Source organism: Cornus florida, unplaced genomic scaffold (genome assembly GCF_030987335.1).
Source record: "Cornus florida cultivar Cherokee Brave unplaced genomic scaffold, ASM3098733v1 CherokeeBrave_3.0.0_Hap2_Chr07, whole genome shotgun sequence".
NCBI lineage: Eukaryota > Viridiplantae > Streptophyta > Magnoliopsida > Cornales > Cornaceae > Cornus > Cornus florida.
The window spans coordinates 8,759,271-8,777,542 of record NW_026775577.1 but is presented as its reverse complement, the minus strand read 5'-3'; the positions used below and the strand labels follow the sequence as shown (position 1 = coordinate 8,777,542).

Genomic DNA, 18,272 nt, shown 5'->3' with positions numbered 1-18,272 from the left:
GCTACCAAGGAAATTAATTTTTAAAGTCACTTATTAAAAAATATGTGTGTATATATATATATATATATATATATATATATTTGATTTTTCGGTTATTTGATTGATTTTAAATAGCAAATCCGTCATCTATTCATATGGTTAGAATGGACAAAATTCATTTGAACAAAATTTAAGGTCATTGAATGGAATAATATGTGGAATATTTACAACCTAACAAAAACAATTGAGAATTTTTATTACGTTTATCAACTCCTATTATAAGTAGTTTCAAATCTCCAGACTCACTCTTCCGAGTTCAAAATTATGATTGAATGCATTTTTTTAAATGTTAGATAAATATAATTCTTATGACTAAATACTAATCTTATACATAGTACATACAACTCATTTGAGTAAAATTGTAATAATTTTTTTGTTTTTGTCTTTTTTAAAAATACTTGATTATTTCAAATAAAAATATTAGTTAAAAAATTCACAATTAGGTCATCCAATAATGCAGTAAAAAATTACAAGTAACTAATTTTTATAAAATTCAAACAAATCTGTCTAAATTCTAAAACCTTGAAAATATCAATACGGCGTCGCTTTGATATTCAGAATTTACTTACACCTGGCATTTTCCTCCGTTCAGTAAACGACGTCGTACCTACCTCGTCTTTATTCTTTAACCATTTGCTCTGTGGTGCTTCGTCGTCCCCAACGCCAAGCTATGGCTGAGAAGGTAGAGGAAAAGGAAAGAGACGAACTCACTGAGTCACTCAACGATCTCTTCACCAGCGTCTTCAACATGGTGAAGGGAGAGCTTCAGGTACTCTCTCTCTACACTTTCTCTTTCTAGTTTTGTTTGTCCTTGCATCCTTATTTTTCAAAATCTAGGGCTAGCGATTCAGACTCTGAGTACTGTACTGATGTGATCATGGTTTGATTTCATTTCTATAATTAATTATCTCAAATACTGTGTGTATAGATATATACAGACACACTTCTATGCAAATTCGAATGGGAACACAAAAGGTGTAATTTTTAGGCTCTTAATGCATCTAAAATTACAGTAAACGTGGAATGTGAGGTTTTGGCATTCCATTACAATTAGGGTTTCAGGTGATAGTTACAATAGTTGAAACCTCTTTAGATCTATGTGACTTCTGATTAAAGTGTTTGATTATTTTAAGTGTTTATGGCTTATTGGGTTCAATTATCTGCAAACAGTTTTGAAGGATTGAAAATTAGGAACAGAACTACATAATGTTTCGAAATTTGGCCTTTTCTTTAGCTTAACTTCAGAAACAATTTTAAAATTTCAATTATCTGAAAACAGTTTTGAAAGATTGAAAATTAGGAACAGAACTACATAATGTTTCGAAATTAGGCCTTTTCTTTAGCTCAATTTCAAAATCAATTTTTGAAAAATTATCAACCAAATGAACCTCTGAACTGTTTTCTTTCTTTACAGAAAATTATGCTGAGAAAACCGAACCAATCTGGCTCTTTGGTTCCGTTTGGGTATAAAGAAAAAAGTATTGGAAAGTGGAAGTAATAGAAAGTGAAATGATGAAAGCAAAATTTCTTGCAGGAATTTGGTAAAAATCTACAAGAAAACTGTAGGACAATATTGTTTTATAACTCGAAGAACATGAAAGTTTACGTGAAGATACACTTGTGTGTTTTTGTAGGAAAGTTCTGGAAGAAGAATAAGCCGTTAATGGAAACATAATTCCAAAAAAATTTCTTTGTTTTTTTATTTCCAAACTCTTTGAAAGTTGAAAATTTTCCATTCCTTCACTTTCATCACTTAACCCATTCAACCAAACGAGCCCTTAAAATTTTGTACTTTATATACCATTTTCATGGTAGTTATTCGGTAAAATGAATCTTGCTTACTCGGGGTTTGGCACTTTGAAATCATGAAGTAAGGAAAATTCTTAAGCCATTTATGGACTTTGACAAGATGCAGCTGATTCAAGAGCTAATTGACTTTGACAAGATGACTTCATCCATTTCAGAGATATAAGATCTATTGCCGCCTTAATTTAATTTTTGGCTATTGTTTTAACTTCTAACCCCGACTTTTGATTAACTTATAACCCGACTTTGACAATACTTCATCCATTTCAGTGGAAATGACGAGTTCAAATTATTGATATTTCTCAGGGAACAAACAATCTACTAGAACTTTTGGAGAAGATGAATCTCAGAGTGGCGGAAGAGTATAAAGGCTTTGGTGACGTGGCTTCCGGGTTAAGGGTTTTTGTGGAGCAGCTGAAATCCAAAAGTGGCAACTTTGATGAGTATGTTCAGCAGATTGATGCAATAGAACAGCAAGTGACAGAATTTGAAGCTGTAATCTCCGTGCTTGATAAATATGTTTCTTTGTTAGAATCAAAAGTGCAATCTGTTTACCAAATTCCTCCTTCATAAGTATATAGTTACGAATTGTTGCTGAAATCGATTTCAACATTGATCCTAATTCGTTTATGTCCAAGATTTGTTGTTCTTTTTCTTTTTGAGTGGGTTAAATTTGAAGCTGCAAATGCATGACATGAGTGAAGATATCTACTCACTCTGAAATAGATATTCCCAGGTTGTGAAACCATTAAGTGATTGTTGATTCCATCTTTTCAATCCTCGTGCACGTGGCTAGCCCTTTTAATTCGTGAAACAACAGCAGGTTCTGTGTTGAACTAATGAAAATGTTGCGGTTTCTTAGTTTGCAAGACAAGTTAATCCTGAAAATCGTAAAGAAAAGCAAGCTCAATTGATATTCATACATTGGCCTGCGAATCATATTCATATAATATCATGCAAATTGTCCCCGTGTGCGCATATCTTGATTTTCATTACAACTAGGTGGAGAGTACTGAAGCTCACTACACTCGACAGGAGCACTCAGAAAGGCTCTCTGAAACTTTGTGGAAAATCACTAAAACTCATCACCCTATTCAATCGTAAGATTTTCATGTGAATTGCAATTATTTGGCTCGGAGTAATAGCTTCTTTGTTTTCTACAGGCAGCCTTGTTTTTCTGTTATAATGCAGTATCCACTTAAAAAACTCTAAACCAGAAATCATGGTATCGATTTGTCGGAATTCTGCTTCAATACATATTGTTAAAGTCACTATTTTAAGGGACCAATGATCTCAATTCAAAATACTTTACAGAGACTTTACATTGATGCAAAAATACATAAAGCTCAAGTACTGAATCTTAGACCTAAACAATTCCCGGAACAGCCATATAGATAGCGTAGCAGGTATGAGTTACAGCAGCAGTAGGATCAAACCCTTCTTGGCAAAGTCAATAGCAATTCCGCATTTACACGTGCTACAGCGACCATGAATATCTTGTTGAATGTACAAGCGAGAACTTTGAAGGTTGGAGGTGAAGATTGAACCAAACATAGCGGCACCCTACCATGCCAGATCTTCTCAATGCCCAAGGACACGGCGCAAGATATCACCATACCTCAAGTATCTACCAAACATTGTGTGGCAAGCACTCTCCTTTCCTTAGCCATGCTCATAAAATTGTAGCGGATGGGAAGCGCAGAGATGGTGATATATATATACAGTGCCACCATGTCGCTGTAAAGAATAAAGATGAAGAGTCGCTGATGGTTCAGATCAGTTGAAGAAATAGGGCGACTCTAGAACATCTCTCAGATCAAAGTCTCCCCGTTCGGGCAAGGGGGGAAACGATAATGTAGGGAAAGACTTCTGAAAGCTCTCCAACAACTGTTCAAAAGGAACAACAGTTCAGACCAGCTGTGATGCATACAACACTTTATCTTAATATTCCCTGCAACTCTAAACTTGGATGTACTAAGTAGCAAGATACTCTTTCCATTGAAATGAAAATTTAAATATAAAATCAGTATATATGGCTGCAAATGAGCTAAATCTATGTGAAGTAGGGTATTACGCAAGCTTGGCTAAAAATTGAAGACCTCCTAAATGTAGCTTTTTTATTTTTTTTCTTCATGAGCTGATCTGGAATGAGCCTCTAATTGAGTAAAATCTCGATTCAAGCCCAAATAGTTTTTATCTTTTAGTCCCAAATACATATTAGTTTTCGAGCCAAACTTGATTGAGGCTTGATACATAGTGAATTTCAAATGTGATCAAACATGACTCATTGATCTCAGAAGGTCAATCTTGAGCAAGCCTCCATTGAGCTGATTAGAAACTGACCTCGACCGTTGGTTCATACAGCTCGACATCCATTGCTTGCTCTAGACCATACACAGAAAATATATATATATATATATATATATATAATAAAAGCTATTGATTTCAGAAACATGGGTCAGACCAAGCTTATTCTGCACTGGTTTCATTCAAACCAAACTTTTGATACTAAGAATCTATCCCCTTTTTATATTGCAAATAAAAGATTCCCTTTCATTATTAAAGGAGATATTGACAAACTTTAAATGGGGAAATATTGGATAGATCTGGTCCCTTGAGAATTTGAGATGAACAGCGATCCTTTAGTTTCCCAGAGCTTATTGATGATATTCAAGTATTTAACAATAGATGGGAATTTCATAAAAATATAGAAGAACTTCAGAAGTGAAGAGGGTCAAGATACTTTACATTCTCCAGTATTGGTGTTTCATAGAGTTCAACGAACTTTTCTCTAAGTATCCTGTTCATTTCATCCACATCACATGCATGCGTCCAATATGAATCATGAACACCTGTAGTCAAATACAGTTATGTGGTAACTTGGTCAAAAAACAACCAAGGAAAAAAGAGGAGAACAAAAAGGTTGTGAAACAAAAGGGAATCTCACTGAACGAACCTGCAAAGTTTAAGCCTGCCTTTTTGCAGGCCACTGCAGTCATCATCATATGTGAACCATCAAGGGAGTGAACAAAATTTGGTGGAAAAGCTGTTTTCTGCCGCTTGACCATGATCTATGATAGTAAGAACCATTACTTTTGAGATTTGGAATCCAGACAGCTAACAATATTTGCATTGAAATTATATTCACAAATGAATAAACAGCGAAAAAAAGGAGATAAAGTTGGCCTAAATACTACTTTTTAAGAGGATGCTTGGACCAAGTCCTGGTGCTGAAGGACAGGATGGATTCTCCTGAGTCAGGCTTAAAGAAGTGCGCTAGAACCTCTAATTAATTCCCCAAGTTGGTCTTAACCAGTAGTAAGAAGTTGACACCAAATACAGTTCTGAGCAATAATCCTCATTACTGTCTAAAGCAGTCCCAATATATACAACTACGTCGCATGGTTGGTTCCCAAGATATGAGAATGACACTGATGATTTGATCCTGATGGACAACTGGGTTATCCTAAAATATCTCATCTAACGTTTTCATTTTTAATGAAAAAGTATACACCGGGAAGCACGTAAAAAATAAAAAATAGCATCAATATAAACATGGCAGAAATTTGGACATAATAGGTAGAATTACCTTTTCTGTTTCCCGTTGTAGTGTCAAAACCTGAAGCGAAGTTTTAACCTGCATCCAAATCAAAGAAATGAAGCTTAATGACATTAAATGATTTGTTGATAGTCCCTAATGTGATAAGGATATCAATGAAATGTTAAGCGTCTTCAAACTCAACACTCACAAGATGCTTTCCTAATTTCCGATAAGGCTGCACAACAGGAAGTCCGAGCGGAGTTGTCCACCTCACAGGCTGATTTTCGGTTGCAATTATCTGTTCAAGCATTAAAGTCAATAATCATAAGAATGTCAAAAAGCAAGGTGCAGAGAAATCAAGTACCAAAAATGCAAGCACGTGCACCTCCTACCCTTCTGTTGTCATTATCAAGTACCAAAAATGCAAACACATGCTCGCGCGTGCACCCACCCACCCACACACACACACAGAGCTCAAACAGTCTTTACCATCCAAAATTGCATTCAGATATAAATTTGCAAAAATCCAAATAAATTAGTACATACTCAAACATTACAATTAATAAGTGAACTCAATAATATGTTTTTATCATTCAACCAAAATATAGAGAGTTTTGCAAAAATCCAAATAAATTACTACTTATTCAAACACGACAATTAATAAGTGAAATCAGTAATAGGATTTTATCATTCAACCAAAATGTATAAAGTTTTTCTGTAAGCAATAAAAAGAAAAAAAAAATGTTTGAAAAAAGAATAAGCAGCAATGGGCCATTAGCACAATGGTATAACCTCTCCTCCCTCAAAGAGGTGAGGGGTTTGATCCCCATAGTGGGCAATTTGTGAAAAGTGTGTGTGTGAGAACTTGCCTAACCAAAAAGAAAAAAAGAAAATAATAAACTATCAAATGCATTTGGCAGCAGAATAAATGTCTTAATCAAATTCGATTACAAAGATTGTATGCTTCTTGTTATTTCATCTAAACACAGAAAGATGCGGAAGGATTTTCAGGGTTCTAGGTAGAAAATATTCCCAAGGCCAAATATGATGAAATAGGTTATCATAACCATAACAGCCAAATGAAATGAGTAACCCACAAGAGAAATAATCATTTGATGATGAAAGAAATAAGGTACATTAAATTGATATCTATGAACCATTGCTTGGTGTTGTGATTAATCATGGCATGCCAAGCGTCAGCACAAAGAATGTGGGTTCAAGTTCACTGCAGCCACGTTGTGCAAATAATACCAAGTTGATTGATCGCTTATATTTTGATGTCCTCACTTAGCTCATTGTGGTCTCCTCACTTAGTTGTGTGCATGAGTGCACTGACACAAACACACAAAAAGGTCTGATATGTTATAACAGCAAAGCAAATAGAAAAAAGAAGCTGAGGTGCACACCTTTGCACAGTCGCCAAGCCAGCTCATGATACTACGTGCCGCTTCAAACATCTCTCCCAATGCAGTTAAGGTAATCTGCTCAACCAGTAAAAAAACATTCTTGTCATAAAGATGAAAAGCCATGAAGAATGAATGCATGCATGTACATTCAAATCGGGGTCGAATTGTGACCCTTGCACTTCCCAATAACTATTTTTATTGCACCCAAGTCTCACTAAATGGACCTTTCATTTAGAAACACTTCCCATGCTTGTCACGCTTTGCCATATCAAATTGAATAAGACTACAAGCTGCCCAGTCCATGTCCAAATTAGAGTTATATTTTACCTTTCAAATGAAAGGAAATGTGAATTTCTGGATTGAACCATTAATGCTCCTTGATCATCTTAATATTTTTCATGCATGACATGTATAAGATAGATCCCTAATCCAACAATTAACTAGAGAAAACATGGGTCCTCCGAAAAGTTTATTGAGGGGTGCAATAATAGTAACTTTTGTACTAGGAGGTCCTGACTACTTTTTATGTACGTATATGTGTGTGTAAATCAATAAATGTATGTATAAAATGGATAAAATATTACATCTTTGTGATATATTGGATAACAAAAAATTATGATATGGGTTTTTAATGAATTCTAAAAATCACAAAAAAAAACCATCATTCATATTGCAAAATATCCAAAATATCTTTGCGTAGGAACTCCGTCAAACATACTACAGTAATGATCAATGAAACATTAAAGCCCATTAGTGAATGGATTTGCAGGCTTTAAAGCTTCATCCTACGAACTCTTTAGAAATGCGTTAATGGTATTAAGATAAGGAATTAGGTATTAGACACAGTTGAATGTACTTGTGCTAATATTCTCATGCAATGCATATGTGCAATAATGTAATTGATATGGTAAATTCAAGAAATGCACATTTGTAGAAATGCCCGTTGTTATTGATATGGTAATTACAACATGGGAATAGCAAACGGAGCAAATTAACAGAGGGACTTTATCTCCACCCTTGGACAGTAAAAGGAATGATGCATTTTTTTTTTTTTTACTACATAAGAACTCTTTGTGCACCTGACTATAGCATTGAATATATTGAATTGTTGCTTTTCTTTTTTTCTTTTTTTCTTTTTTTTCTTTTTTTTTTTAATAACGTTTGAATCTTCCTCGATGCCAACGCATGTAATTATGGTATTACAATAATTGATGCTCTTCATCAGTGCATGTTTTTGTTCCCTAAACACTACATACTTGACAACTATAGAATTTATTTGCAATATTTTAGTTTGAAATCATGTATTAGAATTTTCATTAACAATTTCCAACATGTCATCAAAATTTCCATCATAATAATTCCTCGAGCATCACTTTATCAAATATATATATATATATATATTAATTCCTTGAGCAACACACTTATGTAGCTCCTACTTCGCACATGATGTAACCATATTAATAATGTTGGACTTACTTTTGCAGTATAACAAGCTGCACCAAAGAGCTCCGTGTCATCCTCAATGGCATTACGTTCCTTTAACCTTCTCTTGATCTGATCCCGAGCACCAATATAAGTGACACCATACACAGATGTCATTACTGTCTGCTTCACCAATTTCCTGTCCACCTAGATTTATGTACAGTTATCAGGTCAACTAACAATTAAACAACATTTCTCCACCAATGTAACCAAACAAAACAGCAACGTGCACCTAAAACATCAAACATGATCTGCTTGTATTTCCTAAATGAAGCGTGGAGAATAACATAGATAATTTTATCAACTTCAACTCATCTAATTTATTTTAATTAATGTAGTTCAACTTCAACCCTACTTATAGAATATCTACCTTATGAAATAACCAAAATAACAATGACATCAACAACAAGAATTATAAACATAGCAGAAAACCTGATTGACTAAAACCCTTGCACGCAATGCATCTGGAAAAATTGCAGGATCTTTCTGTGCATCTCTACTCATGATATCAAGAACCCTGCATAACAAACAAATATAACATTATTTTATCATGAAAATGTTAACTAAGGTGATTTCAATCTCTAATTTTGGATATTGCATCATCAAGTACAGACGTGAATTAAATGTTCTGGAGCCTCTGAATCTAAGCCATTTAATTTGCATAAATCTAATATCAACTAATTAAAGCCTAGTCCAGAATTTTGAAAAGTTCACATAACCAGCATGGAGTTCTCCAATTCAAAGCTTTTACTGAGCGCAGAAAATTCCCAAGTTTATTTATATAGCCTTTGTTACAACTTCTTAGTAATTAATTAAAAAAAAGTACCAATAATGTAGTCGAGATTATGGTTTAATCTTATAAGTTAGAACAGGGATAAAATAAACCAATACATATTTGAAAACACACCCATTTTAAAGTGAATTGCAAATTTGATTTGCACAAATCTAATATCAACTAATTAAAGTCTTGTCCAGAATTTTGAAAAGTTCACATAACCAGCATGGAGTTCTCCAATTCAAAGCTTTTACTGAGCGCAGAAAATTCCAAAGTTTATTTATATAGCCTTTGTTACAACTTCTTAGTAATAATAATAATAAAAAAGGTCCGACAATGTACTGGAGATTATGGTTTAATCTTATAAGTTGGAACAGGGATAAAATAAACCAATACTTATTTGAAAATACACCCATTTTAAAGTGAATTGCAAACTTTGTTTGCCATAGTAGAAATTTCCTTTTTTAATGTTTTAGCAAATCACTCATGAAACCTGCTTGAGCTGGGGCAAGATTTGAAAATAACTTTTCAATCCTCTGATTCACGATGAGAAAGAATATTCATAGAAAATCCAAGTTGTGAGGACAAAGCTCTGTCCACTTAAGTTCAGATGATCTGGAAGTTCCTTGAATTATTTGATTTCATGGCTTGGAGATTACCACCAAAACAAATATTATATCCGGTAAAACCATCTATATATCAAAGCTAAACAGAAACGGAATGGCATTTGTAGAGCAAGCTTCTTGAATCAAGAGAAAACTGGTTTACCTAGCAGCTATTCCTGAGTAAACATCAGCCGGTTTTTCTCCCACAACCAAATTGACAGCAGTTGCTCCCATCTGAATGGAAAAAAGGAAAAAAAATAAAATAAAAAATTAACAAGAAAATTAATAGACATGCAACTGAAGTGAAAATATTACATGTAGCCAATAATGAATGAAATTTAAATTTACATTTTTAGACCTCCATCAACAAATCGCCAGTTAGCATACAACTTTATTACTAAATATTTCTCCATTTATTTCTTCTTTAAAATGTTGTTAAACTTCAACAAATGATGAATATTTATAGAATTTGCAACATTCAAAATTGTTAACTGTTTATAATGTTTATAACTAAAAATTATTATGAGTAAATTGCTTGGTGGAACAGTAAGAACGAGGGCTCTCAAGCATGAGAATGAGGGCTTAGGAAATTCACACTGTTCCTAACAGCCCAAATATTAGAGACACTGTAATGGATTCTTCTCCTTCCCCCCACCACCCAACAAACACTTCTAACTACCACTAGTTTGTCACTTCAGTTAGGCGGGGCACCGGTGGTACTAATAAACGGAGCAGGTTTTGGGGTTGAGTTCAGAGTGGGTGGTTATGGACCTTGCCTAACCTGAAATGACCCCTTTCCAGTCCTAAACTTGTTCTCTCCTGCTGTTTGCTAGTCCATACAATCCCCCAAACAGTGAAATGGCAGACAAACGTGCAGTTGAAAACACAGTTTACAGTATAAACTTTGCATCTCTCTGGACTAAGTAGAGGAGAATTACATCTTCTCAAAATTCGGTATTTTTTGTCAGGCTTGTCATAAATGAAAGAGTGACCTAATGCATAATACTCCGGAACAAAAGAAAGAGTCATTACCTTGTCTCTTCCAAGGGCAGCATAGTGCTGTAAACCATTGCAGGAACCATCCTAGAAAACCAGAATTAGTTATTAAATAATCATAAAATCTAAGTAAAATTTACAGTCATAGGTAATGAAATTATAATAACAGCAAGTACACATCCATGCCATTCATTAAAAGGATTATATACATTTGACGTTAATGCTTGCGCATTTAGTTCAATAAAGCAGAAAACAGCAAACACCTTCTTCTAAAGGACACTTCCATTACTTGCAGTATTTACCAACATAAAGGAAGCTACCTAAATTCATCTCTGGTCTGTTTTTATCATAGTGTACTTGGATAGATACTTAAAATTTATATAAAAATAAAAGACACAAGGAATAATATTCCTGAAGGTCCCTAAAGCATAGGAACTACCTTTTTTATTTTTGTACAATACAATTTCTAACTTAATCCTCACAAAATTAAAGGATTATAGATTTCCTTTTAGAAAAAGCTTATGTACAATGGGAATTAACATTCCTGGAGGATACAATAATAGAATTGCCTAGTTCAAAACGAGGCCACATGTCTAGTCAAAACAAGATCTTAAATTGAAAAAAGGAAGCTCATAACACCAAGATTTGGCGTATGCCATGGAAGTACCTGGTGTACAGGAACATGAGAGATTGTTGTCTCTGGAGAAGAGCTTCTCAGAGCTTCAGAGAGACTAATGCAAACAGCCAAGCACTGAAATGGATCTTCTGCATTTAACCACCAACGTTTTCCTTCCAGAGGTTTGTCTGCAGAATCAAATATATCATCCAAGTGATTTTCAGTAAATGCTGTTCGACCCTCGAGAGACAATTTGTCCACGCCACCGGCAAATAGATTTGCCAAGTGTATCTTCAGCCAGCGTAAGCCTGACTTTCCAAGAGGACGTCCCTGTGCGAATTCCAAAACACCCCGACACACATCTGAACCAAGATGGTTTAAATATGGATGCATTGGATATGCACGACCTCGAAAGTCAAGATTGTGTGGGTAGAAGAAACCTTCTTCATCTTTCATTTTCCGCGCCACCTGTTCTCAACGAAGAAAAGTTGGCACAAAATCAACTGGAAAATGTGACATGTTTACAACGTCATAGAAAGCAATAAGGATCTTACAGCAAGTTTAAGTTCTAAATCACACCGCTGTGAATGTCTCTCACTATTCTCCTTTTTCACAGATTTAAGTTTCCACCTCCACTTCCTGAGTAGTTCTTCGTCTTCCGTATCAGGTTTTTCTGGTAAAGGTATCTGCAATTTAACAAGTTAAACAGAAACAGTTGCTTATTTTTGCCAAGAAAAAAAAAAAAAAAAAAAACCACAGAACACACGGCTGAAAATAAGAAGTTCCCAACATAATAACAGACTGCTCGGAGAAGTAGCAAACAGGAACCAACAGGCCAGCGGCCTAGCGGTATCAGGCCCCTACTTCCCAAAGGGAGGTTAGGGGTTCGAGCCTCAATGGAGGCATGTGTGTGTAAGTACCAACTAAGGAAAAAAAAAAATAGCAAACAGGAACAAGTACAATTCTAAAAAAATATAATTTAAAAAAACCGACGTAAAGAATAACTCACATCATTGCGGTCAACCAAATCAGCAAGCCCACCTCCACTGGCCCATATTCTATCCACGACACCGAGTACCCTCTTGTTTACCCTCCATTTTGTATTCCCGAGTGTATCCAGGGCCTAGTCAATTTATTAACGAAATGACCATTGCATTGTTACTAAAATAATAATTAAAAAAAAAAGGACTAAAACTTAAATTTTACAACCTAAATTATAAATGTTTCAGCAGGAAACTTCAACCAATATATATTCCTGAAACAAAGTCAAGTCAAACTATAAAAGCATATATTCTCAAACCTCAAAAACTGGTTCTAATTGCTTCTGAGAAGTCCTCTTAACTGCTTCACGTTGTTGTCTTGCTCCGTGCGTGCGCATGACATAGGATGGTAAGAAAAAGTGTGCTCCCCTATCGTAACTGAAAGGAACAAAAGATACTTTTTTCAGTTCCCTATCTACCAATTCTCGAACTCCCGACCTAAGGAACTAGGTAAGCCAACTACTAAGCCAAAGAGCCCAGAAGAGGACCGGTAAAGGGACAAAAGATAGCCATAGCTACATTTATATAGAATAAGCCGCACCAACACGAGGAATATGTCTGACTAGTTCTTTAGACACTATTCGAGCAGCACGGCAGATCATTTAAAATCAGCTTAAGGGAGAAAAACAAAAATAGAAAGCATATTCATCATCTTTCAATTTTGAGTTGGAAGTCCACCTGTAATTGGGTGCACAATTATATTAATGTGAGAATAGAGCTTCTATTTCATAATTTTCAAATCCTGATTATAAGATAAGTTTTGGACTAATCCTTACAGGAGAGGATGGGCACAATTACTTAGGCTGATGAGATAGATTCATGATTACTTTCCCCCGCTTTTAAGCATAAGAATTCGCCTTTTCTTTTTCTCTCTCTCTAGAAGCACTTACCACATTCCTTTAACACCTCGGCTCAGGTGCTTCCCTGGATGAGTAGAATTAATGTTTTCATCTCTAGAGACACTTCATTGCCTTCTCTAGAATTGCTTTCAACAATGACAAGGGATATGCTAGAATTGGGTTCCACCTCCAAAATATCTTGTCTCCCGGCAGGAATGCAGTAGTCACAAACAACAAGCATATTGGAAGTATGGAACTACTAAATATTTAGAATGCTCTTTTGGTGGTGAAGACCCAACAATTTCTTTGCCCTTCTAATGAGACACCTCATGCCACTTACCTAGATTGGTCTTTTTACGCCCATCTACAGCTCTGTATTCTTTACGGCAATTTTATTTAAGAGGAGGTTTGGCAGAGGTATTGGGATTGGAGGGGCAATAAGCTGTAGTGTAAACGAAGACTTTTGTAACGAAATAACCAACATAAGCCCTATTGATCTAAATTGGAAGGAAATGGAGAAATATGATAAGGGAGTTTGTGATTACTCATTTTGCCCCTATTTTTATAACAAGTTTGTGCTAACATGCTAAAACATTCCTTTCCTCTTTTTTTTTTTTTTTTTTTTTTTCCCTCTCCACTATTTCTCCCAAACATAGGAAGCGGTTTTTACTATCATTTTTTTCATTTCTATTCTCTCCTAACTAATATTATTCTTTCATTTTCTTTCATTTCCCTCCTACTTATCCAAACCTACTGTAAGGAAATGACTAGCCCACTACTCTCTATGAAAGTATGACCAAGTAACTCAATCAAGTAATCAGAAGTTGGAACCATCCCAAGTGAAATGAACGAACCAAAAAACAAAAGTTTAGCTTACATACCCTGTCCACCTAACTGGAGGCACCAACATTGGCATATAAGGGATCACCATGTGCCTGGCCTGTTTGGACAGAGACCAATGTTTGTGATCAAATATTTATAAAAAAAAGACGAAAAATAAGCTCCTGAAATTCAAAACTTCGTCAGATCACGTATTGCTTATGGTCGAGTAACATAATAAATAGCTTGAAATCAAGGGCCAAAAAGCCAAAAGGCATGGGACAACCTAGAAACTCATACACAAGTAGCTTGGCTAACAAAAGCATCCACCATAGAGGCTAAATTGTTGATGGAAAATCAACAAATTAAACAAGAATTTAGTTTATGGTAGATTGCAAAAAAAAAAAAAAAAAAATCCCTGTTATATAAAAAAATGTGCAAGAAACACCCTTGCTATTTAGTATGAGCATATAAATCCCTGTAATTTGAAATTTTGTAGCAAATTGCCCCCTGATCGTCAATTTTGACCATTTTTTATTTTATATATATATAAACCCAAAATACCCTTAACAAAATTTGTGCATATTGGCGTAGCGGGCGTGCAAGACCCAATGAAAGCCAACAAAGGAATCACACACAAACACAAGATATAACATGATTCAGCCAAAACAGGTTTACATCCATGGATGCGAATAGATTCCACCATGATTCGTAGAGATATTACAAGACTAGAGTACCAACACCGTTTACATGCCTTTTCACCATATACCACTCCATGAGTCTATTTCCTCGCTACCAGTGTCACCAGTGTTTTTCCTACTCTACCAACTCATATAGTACCTCTACCCATCAACTCCCTCGTAAACTCCCTCAATCTCATAAGTCTTACCCACAACCTAGGCACCTATTCATAGAGTTCCAATCCCAATTCCTTGTTGGAGAAGGATTACAATTCCTTGACGGAGAAGGATTACAATTCCTTGGAATCTAAGACTTGCCTTACAAGAAATTACCTAATAAAATACAACTCTAAAATAGAAACCTAATTAAACTAGAAATTTGAGACAAAATTCCCTACAGTGTTTTTGTTTTTATTTTTATTTTGTTTTAAGGGCATTTTAGGTATTTCAGTCTTCAAATTGAGAAAATGTCCTTGTTTGCTCCTTTTGAAAAATGTAAGGGGGTTTTTTGAACACCAGTTTTTTTTTTTTTTTTTTTTTTTAGCACCTTCTGTATAACAGGGAGGAGTTTTGCACTTTTCCCTTTAGTTTATTATAAAACTAAATAACCAATGTCAATCATGCAGCATCAGATATCTTGAGAATATGGAATAAGATGGACTGATGTAGAAGTGTAGAATTCCAAAAAAGAAGAGAACCATTAGAGTCACTTACAGTTCTATCCAAGCCCTTGAGAACTAGTGGGTCACATTCAATTAGACCATATCTTCTGCTGGTTTTCCTTAAGAATGGAAAGCCCAGAAGCATTATTTGAAGCTTTGAAAAATCACTGATGGATAATCTATATATGGAACTTGGAGGAATGCATACTTACTTTGTTTCGTTCATGACAGTTTTGAGTGTGTGTACAAACGCCGGTCGAATATCAGGTGGTCCATCAGCTAGCTGATCAGCTGGAGGTTGTATATAGGCTGTTTGAATTAGCAATTCAATTAGACGACTGCCAACCTGAAAAGCAACAGGAGGATAGCACTTTTATGTAACCCGATATCAATGAGAACATGTAAGTTTTTATCAGTAGTAACTAGCAATCAAACAAACCTTAGCATTAGCATCCAGGCCCCAGGGTTTTGAATCATCCTGCAGATTCACTATCTTCCTCACTGCATGAAGCTTTTGTTTTTTAACCAAATTAGTAACTGTTTTATGTAGTTTATGTTGTTCTTGGGATGCAGCATGAGATCCATCTCCTTCAATTTTTGTTTTTTTATCAGCCTTTTTCTTCTGTGTCTTCTCCAAAAATTTGTGTATCCTAACCTGATAGATTGGAGAAATAGTAAAAAATAAGTGCTTAGTCGGAGAGAGGGAGGGACGGGAGAAGAGAGACTTTGTCTAGAATAAGAATTGTGTGCCTAAGATACTAGGCATGAGAAGTTGGCAAAATGAATCATTGCTTTAAATAGTATTTCTAAAGAAGAAGAAAAAAAAAATGCATACATATTTTAGTGTCCAGCATAAAGAAACTCTAGCACACAATGGCAATGGCTACATTGTCAATCATATGATATTCTGGCATAGAAATTGTCACAAAGAATCATGTCCAACATAGATGTGAGAATTGAGATAAACCTATTTTAACAAAAAACAATTTGTCCTTGTCTCACACTGTTTGTCTTCTTATAAAGGATAATAGAATAGAGCATCAACCTGAAAGACCCTTAAGCGTGAGCTTTTATTAACAAGGAAACAAAACATGGAACCACATTGTAATGTTTGGCAATCCAGGGATAATATCAAAATGCATGGATTTAAGTGGCAATAGAGTTCAGTTTTGAGAATTCAAGAGAAGCTTTTAAAGCTTTGAGTTGATCTCTTACACTAGGGGTAAAACTTAAGGAATATTCCTAGTATTGTATCACATAATCATATAGAAAGCAGTGCCAACCTTCAACAAGTAAGCTCTAATGCTAAAGGATTAATTTGTCACATTCGTCATGCTCTCCTGTAGAACAACTTAATATGATACTGTGACCCAATGCCAGTTTACGGTATAAGCTATTGTGATAGGAGATTAATCAATTCTCCTCTAATTGCTTTCACATTATCATAACTTTGTCAACCTTCACAAAAGTATTCTGATTCCTCAATTCCACCAACCTTCACAACAGTACTTGATTCATTTGATATGTTCAAATTCCCAATTATCTTTTTTCGATATCTTAGCAAGCTTGCAAAAAACTTTTCCCCGTATTTAAATAATAGTATAGTCTGAACTAATAAATTTCAACAACAGTTAGAACTAAAACAAGTAAGAAGGAAATGGAGCAATAAATCATTTCAAGCTCACCCACCTCCTGCTCAATGGCTTCACCTATCGCACAAGAGGCATGTACTACCTTGGCATTCCCGTGCTCGCCACCAGTCATCAACAATCCCGTCAACTTGTGCATTGTAATAACTGACATCATATCAGCAGGTAATTGAAGAAAATACGGGGCATATGGTGCCCTGTTCTTCCCTTGCCGGCACAATTCCTGCTCCTCAACAATTTTATCGCGCAAAGGCTCAAACCAACCGAGGAACAGCATTTTCATATATGGTAAATTGGGTGCCAACTTTTGCGCACACATGTCCATTAAAAGCTCCTTGTACTCCTTCGCTGCCTGTTCCCATGCCTCTGTCTCAATCTTCACCTGTCGACTCTTAAGCTTCTGGTACTTCTTACAATTCATTCCCCTCTCTATTCTCAGCTGCCTCCGCCGCCTATTTTGGCTCTCTTTCCTCTCTTCTTTGCCCAATACTTCCAACAATTCTTTAATCTCATCAACAACAGAAACATCCTCCTCTGCATCCGTTGATGACAACGAAACCGCCTCAGCGACACTGACATAACTTTTGGGACACAACCCACTAACAATGACTTTATTTCTTACACCACCAAAACTGGGTCGCCCAATAAACTCATCCCGTGGCAAAAATTCACCAATTCGACGAAAACCCATTTCAGGAAAACCGACATTCGAACAAGAACTGAGCTCAACAGGGCTGAATTTGAATTTTTCCGGGAAAACCGAATCGTGGGAAAATCCCAGAAAACTACAGGTACGAGAGAAAGAATGGGATAGACGCGGAAACCTGGTTTGGCTTCTCGAAGATGCTAGCTTGGCAAGGTTTTTCCACATAATTGTGGATTTCTTTGATGGGTTTGGCTGAAAAACTGAGGGTTTATCAAATAGAATAATGCGATCTGTGTTTGTACCGATAGAAATGGGAGTTAAACCAATGGACATCAAAATGTTCGACAAAAGTTCCAAGAGAAAGTGAAAAAAGAAAAGAGAGAGATTGGGTCGATGGGATTTACAATGATTAGATTTGAACAAATGGGTTGATGAAGAAATATGGAAGAATTCATGAGACTTGAGAACCCAACACAGAGACAAAGAGGAAGTCAGTGTGAGAAATGTAGTAGCCGACTATAAACCCTCCCTAAACCTTGTGTGCAGTGTTCCTTCTAATCGCATGTATTTTTGTGTTGGTTTATTGGAGCCCTTCAGAGACCAGAATCAGACCATAAGACCACACACGTGGGTGATATTTTAAACCGCCGACTCCAGTCTAAGCAAGTTTG

The 18,272-nt window shown here is 35.6% G+C and overlaps 2 protein-coding genes across 2 annotated transcripts; one reads left to right on the top strand and one right to left on the bottom strand.

The window, feature by feature from the left end:
- Positions 1–651: 651 nt before the first annotated feature.
- LOC132316031 (biogenesis of lysosome-related organelles complex 1 subunit 2) lies at positions 652–2,500 on the top strand. The gene is made up of 2 exons (XM_059814515.1): positions 652–808; positions 2,152–2,500. Exons 1-2 carry the CDS (start codon positions 710–712, stop codon positions 2,416–2,418), a joined length of 366 nt encoding a protein of 121 aa, XP_059670498.1. The 5' UTR covers positions 652–709; the 3' UTR covers positions 2,419–2,500.
- A 619-nt stretch (positions 2,501–3,119) lies between these two features.
- On the bottom strand, positions 3,120–18,272 carry LOC132316029 (DNA-directed RNA polymerase 2, chloroplastic/mitochondrial-like). The gene is made up of 19 exons (XM_059814514.1): positions 16,996–18,272; positions 15,746–15,961; positions 15,519–15,652; positions 15,359–15,425; positions 14,027–14,085; positions 12,567–12,684; positions 12,276–12,389; positions 11,821–11,952; positions 11,318–11,734; positions 10,687–10,737; positions 9,818–9,888; positions 8,707–8,791; positions 8,269–8,421; positions 6,793–6,867; positions 5,595–5,684; positions 5,435–5,482; positions 4,802–4,916; positions 4,594–4,697; positions 3,120–3,732 (listed from the first exon to the last, which is right to left on the bottom strand). The coding sequence occupies exons 1-19, from the start codon at positions 17,932–17,934 to the stop codon at positions 3,622–3,624; spliced, it is 3,099 nt and encodes a 1,032-aa protein (XP_059670497.1). The 5' UTR covers positions 17,935–18,272; the 3' UTR covers positions 3,120–3,621.

Excerpts from the sequence above, each read along its gene's own strand:
- LOC132316031 (XM_059814515.1), top strand. The coding sequence starts at position 710 with ATGGCTGAGAAGGTAGAGGAAAAGGAAAGAGACGAACTCACTGAGTCA. Across the intron at positions 809-2,151 it reads TGGTGAAGGGAGAGCTTCAG|GGAACAAACAATCTACTAGA; the intron begins GTACTCTCTCTC and ends GATATTTCTCAG.
- LOC132316029 (XM_059814514.1), bottom strand. The coding sequence starts at position 17,934 with ATGTCCATTGGTTTAACTCCCATTTCTATCGGTACAAACACAGATCGC. Across the intron at positions 11,953-12,275 it reads ATTTGGTTGACCGCAATGAT|ATACCTTTACCAGAAAAACC; the intron begins GTGAGTTATTCT and ends GTTAAATTGCAG. Across the intron at positions 10,738-11,317 it reads CTCATGTTCCTGTACACCAG|GATGGTTCCTGCAATGGTTT; the intron begins GTACTTCCATGG and ends CTGGTTTTCTAG.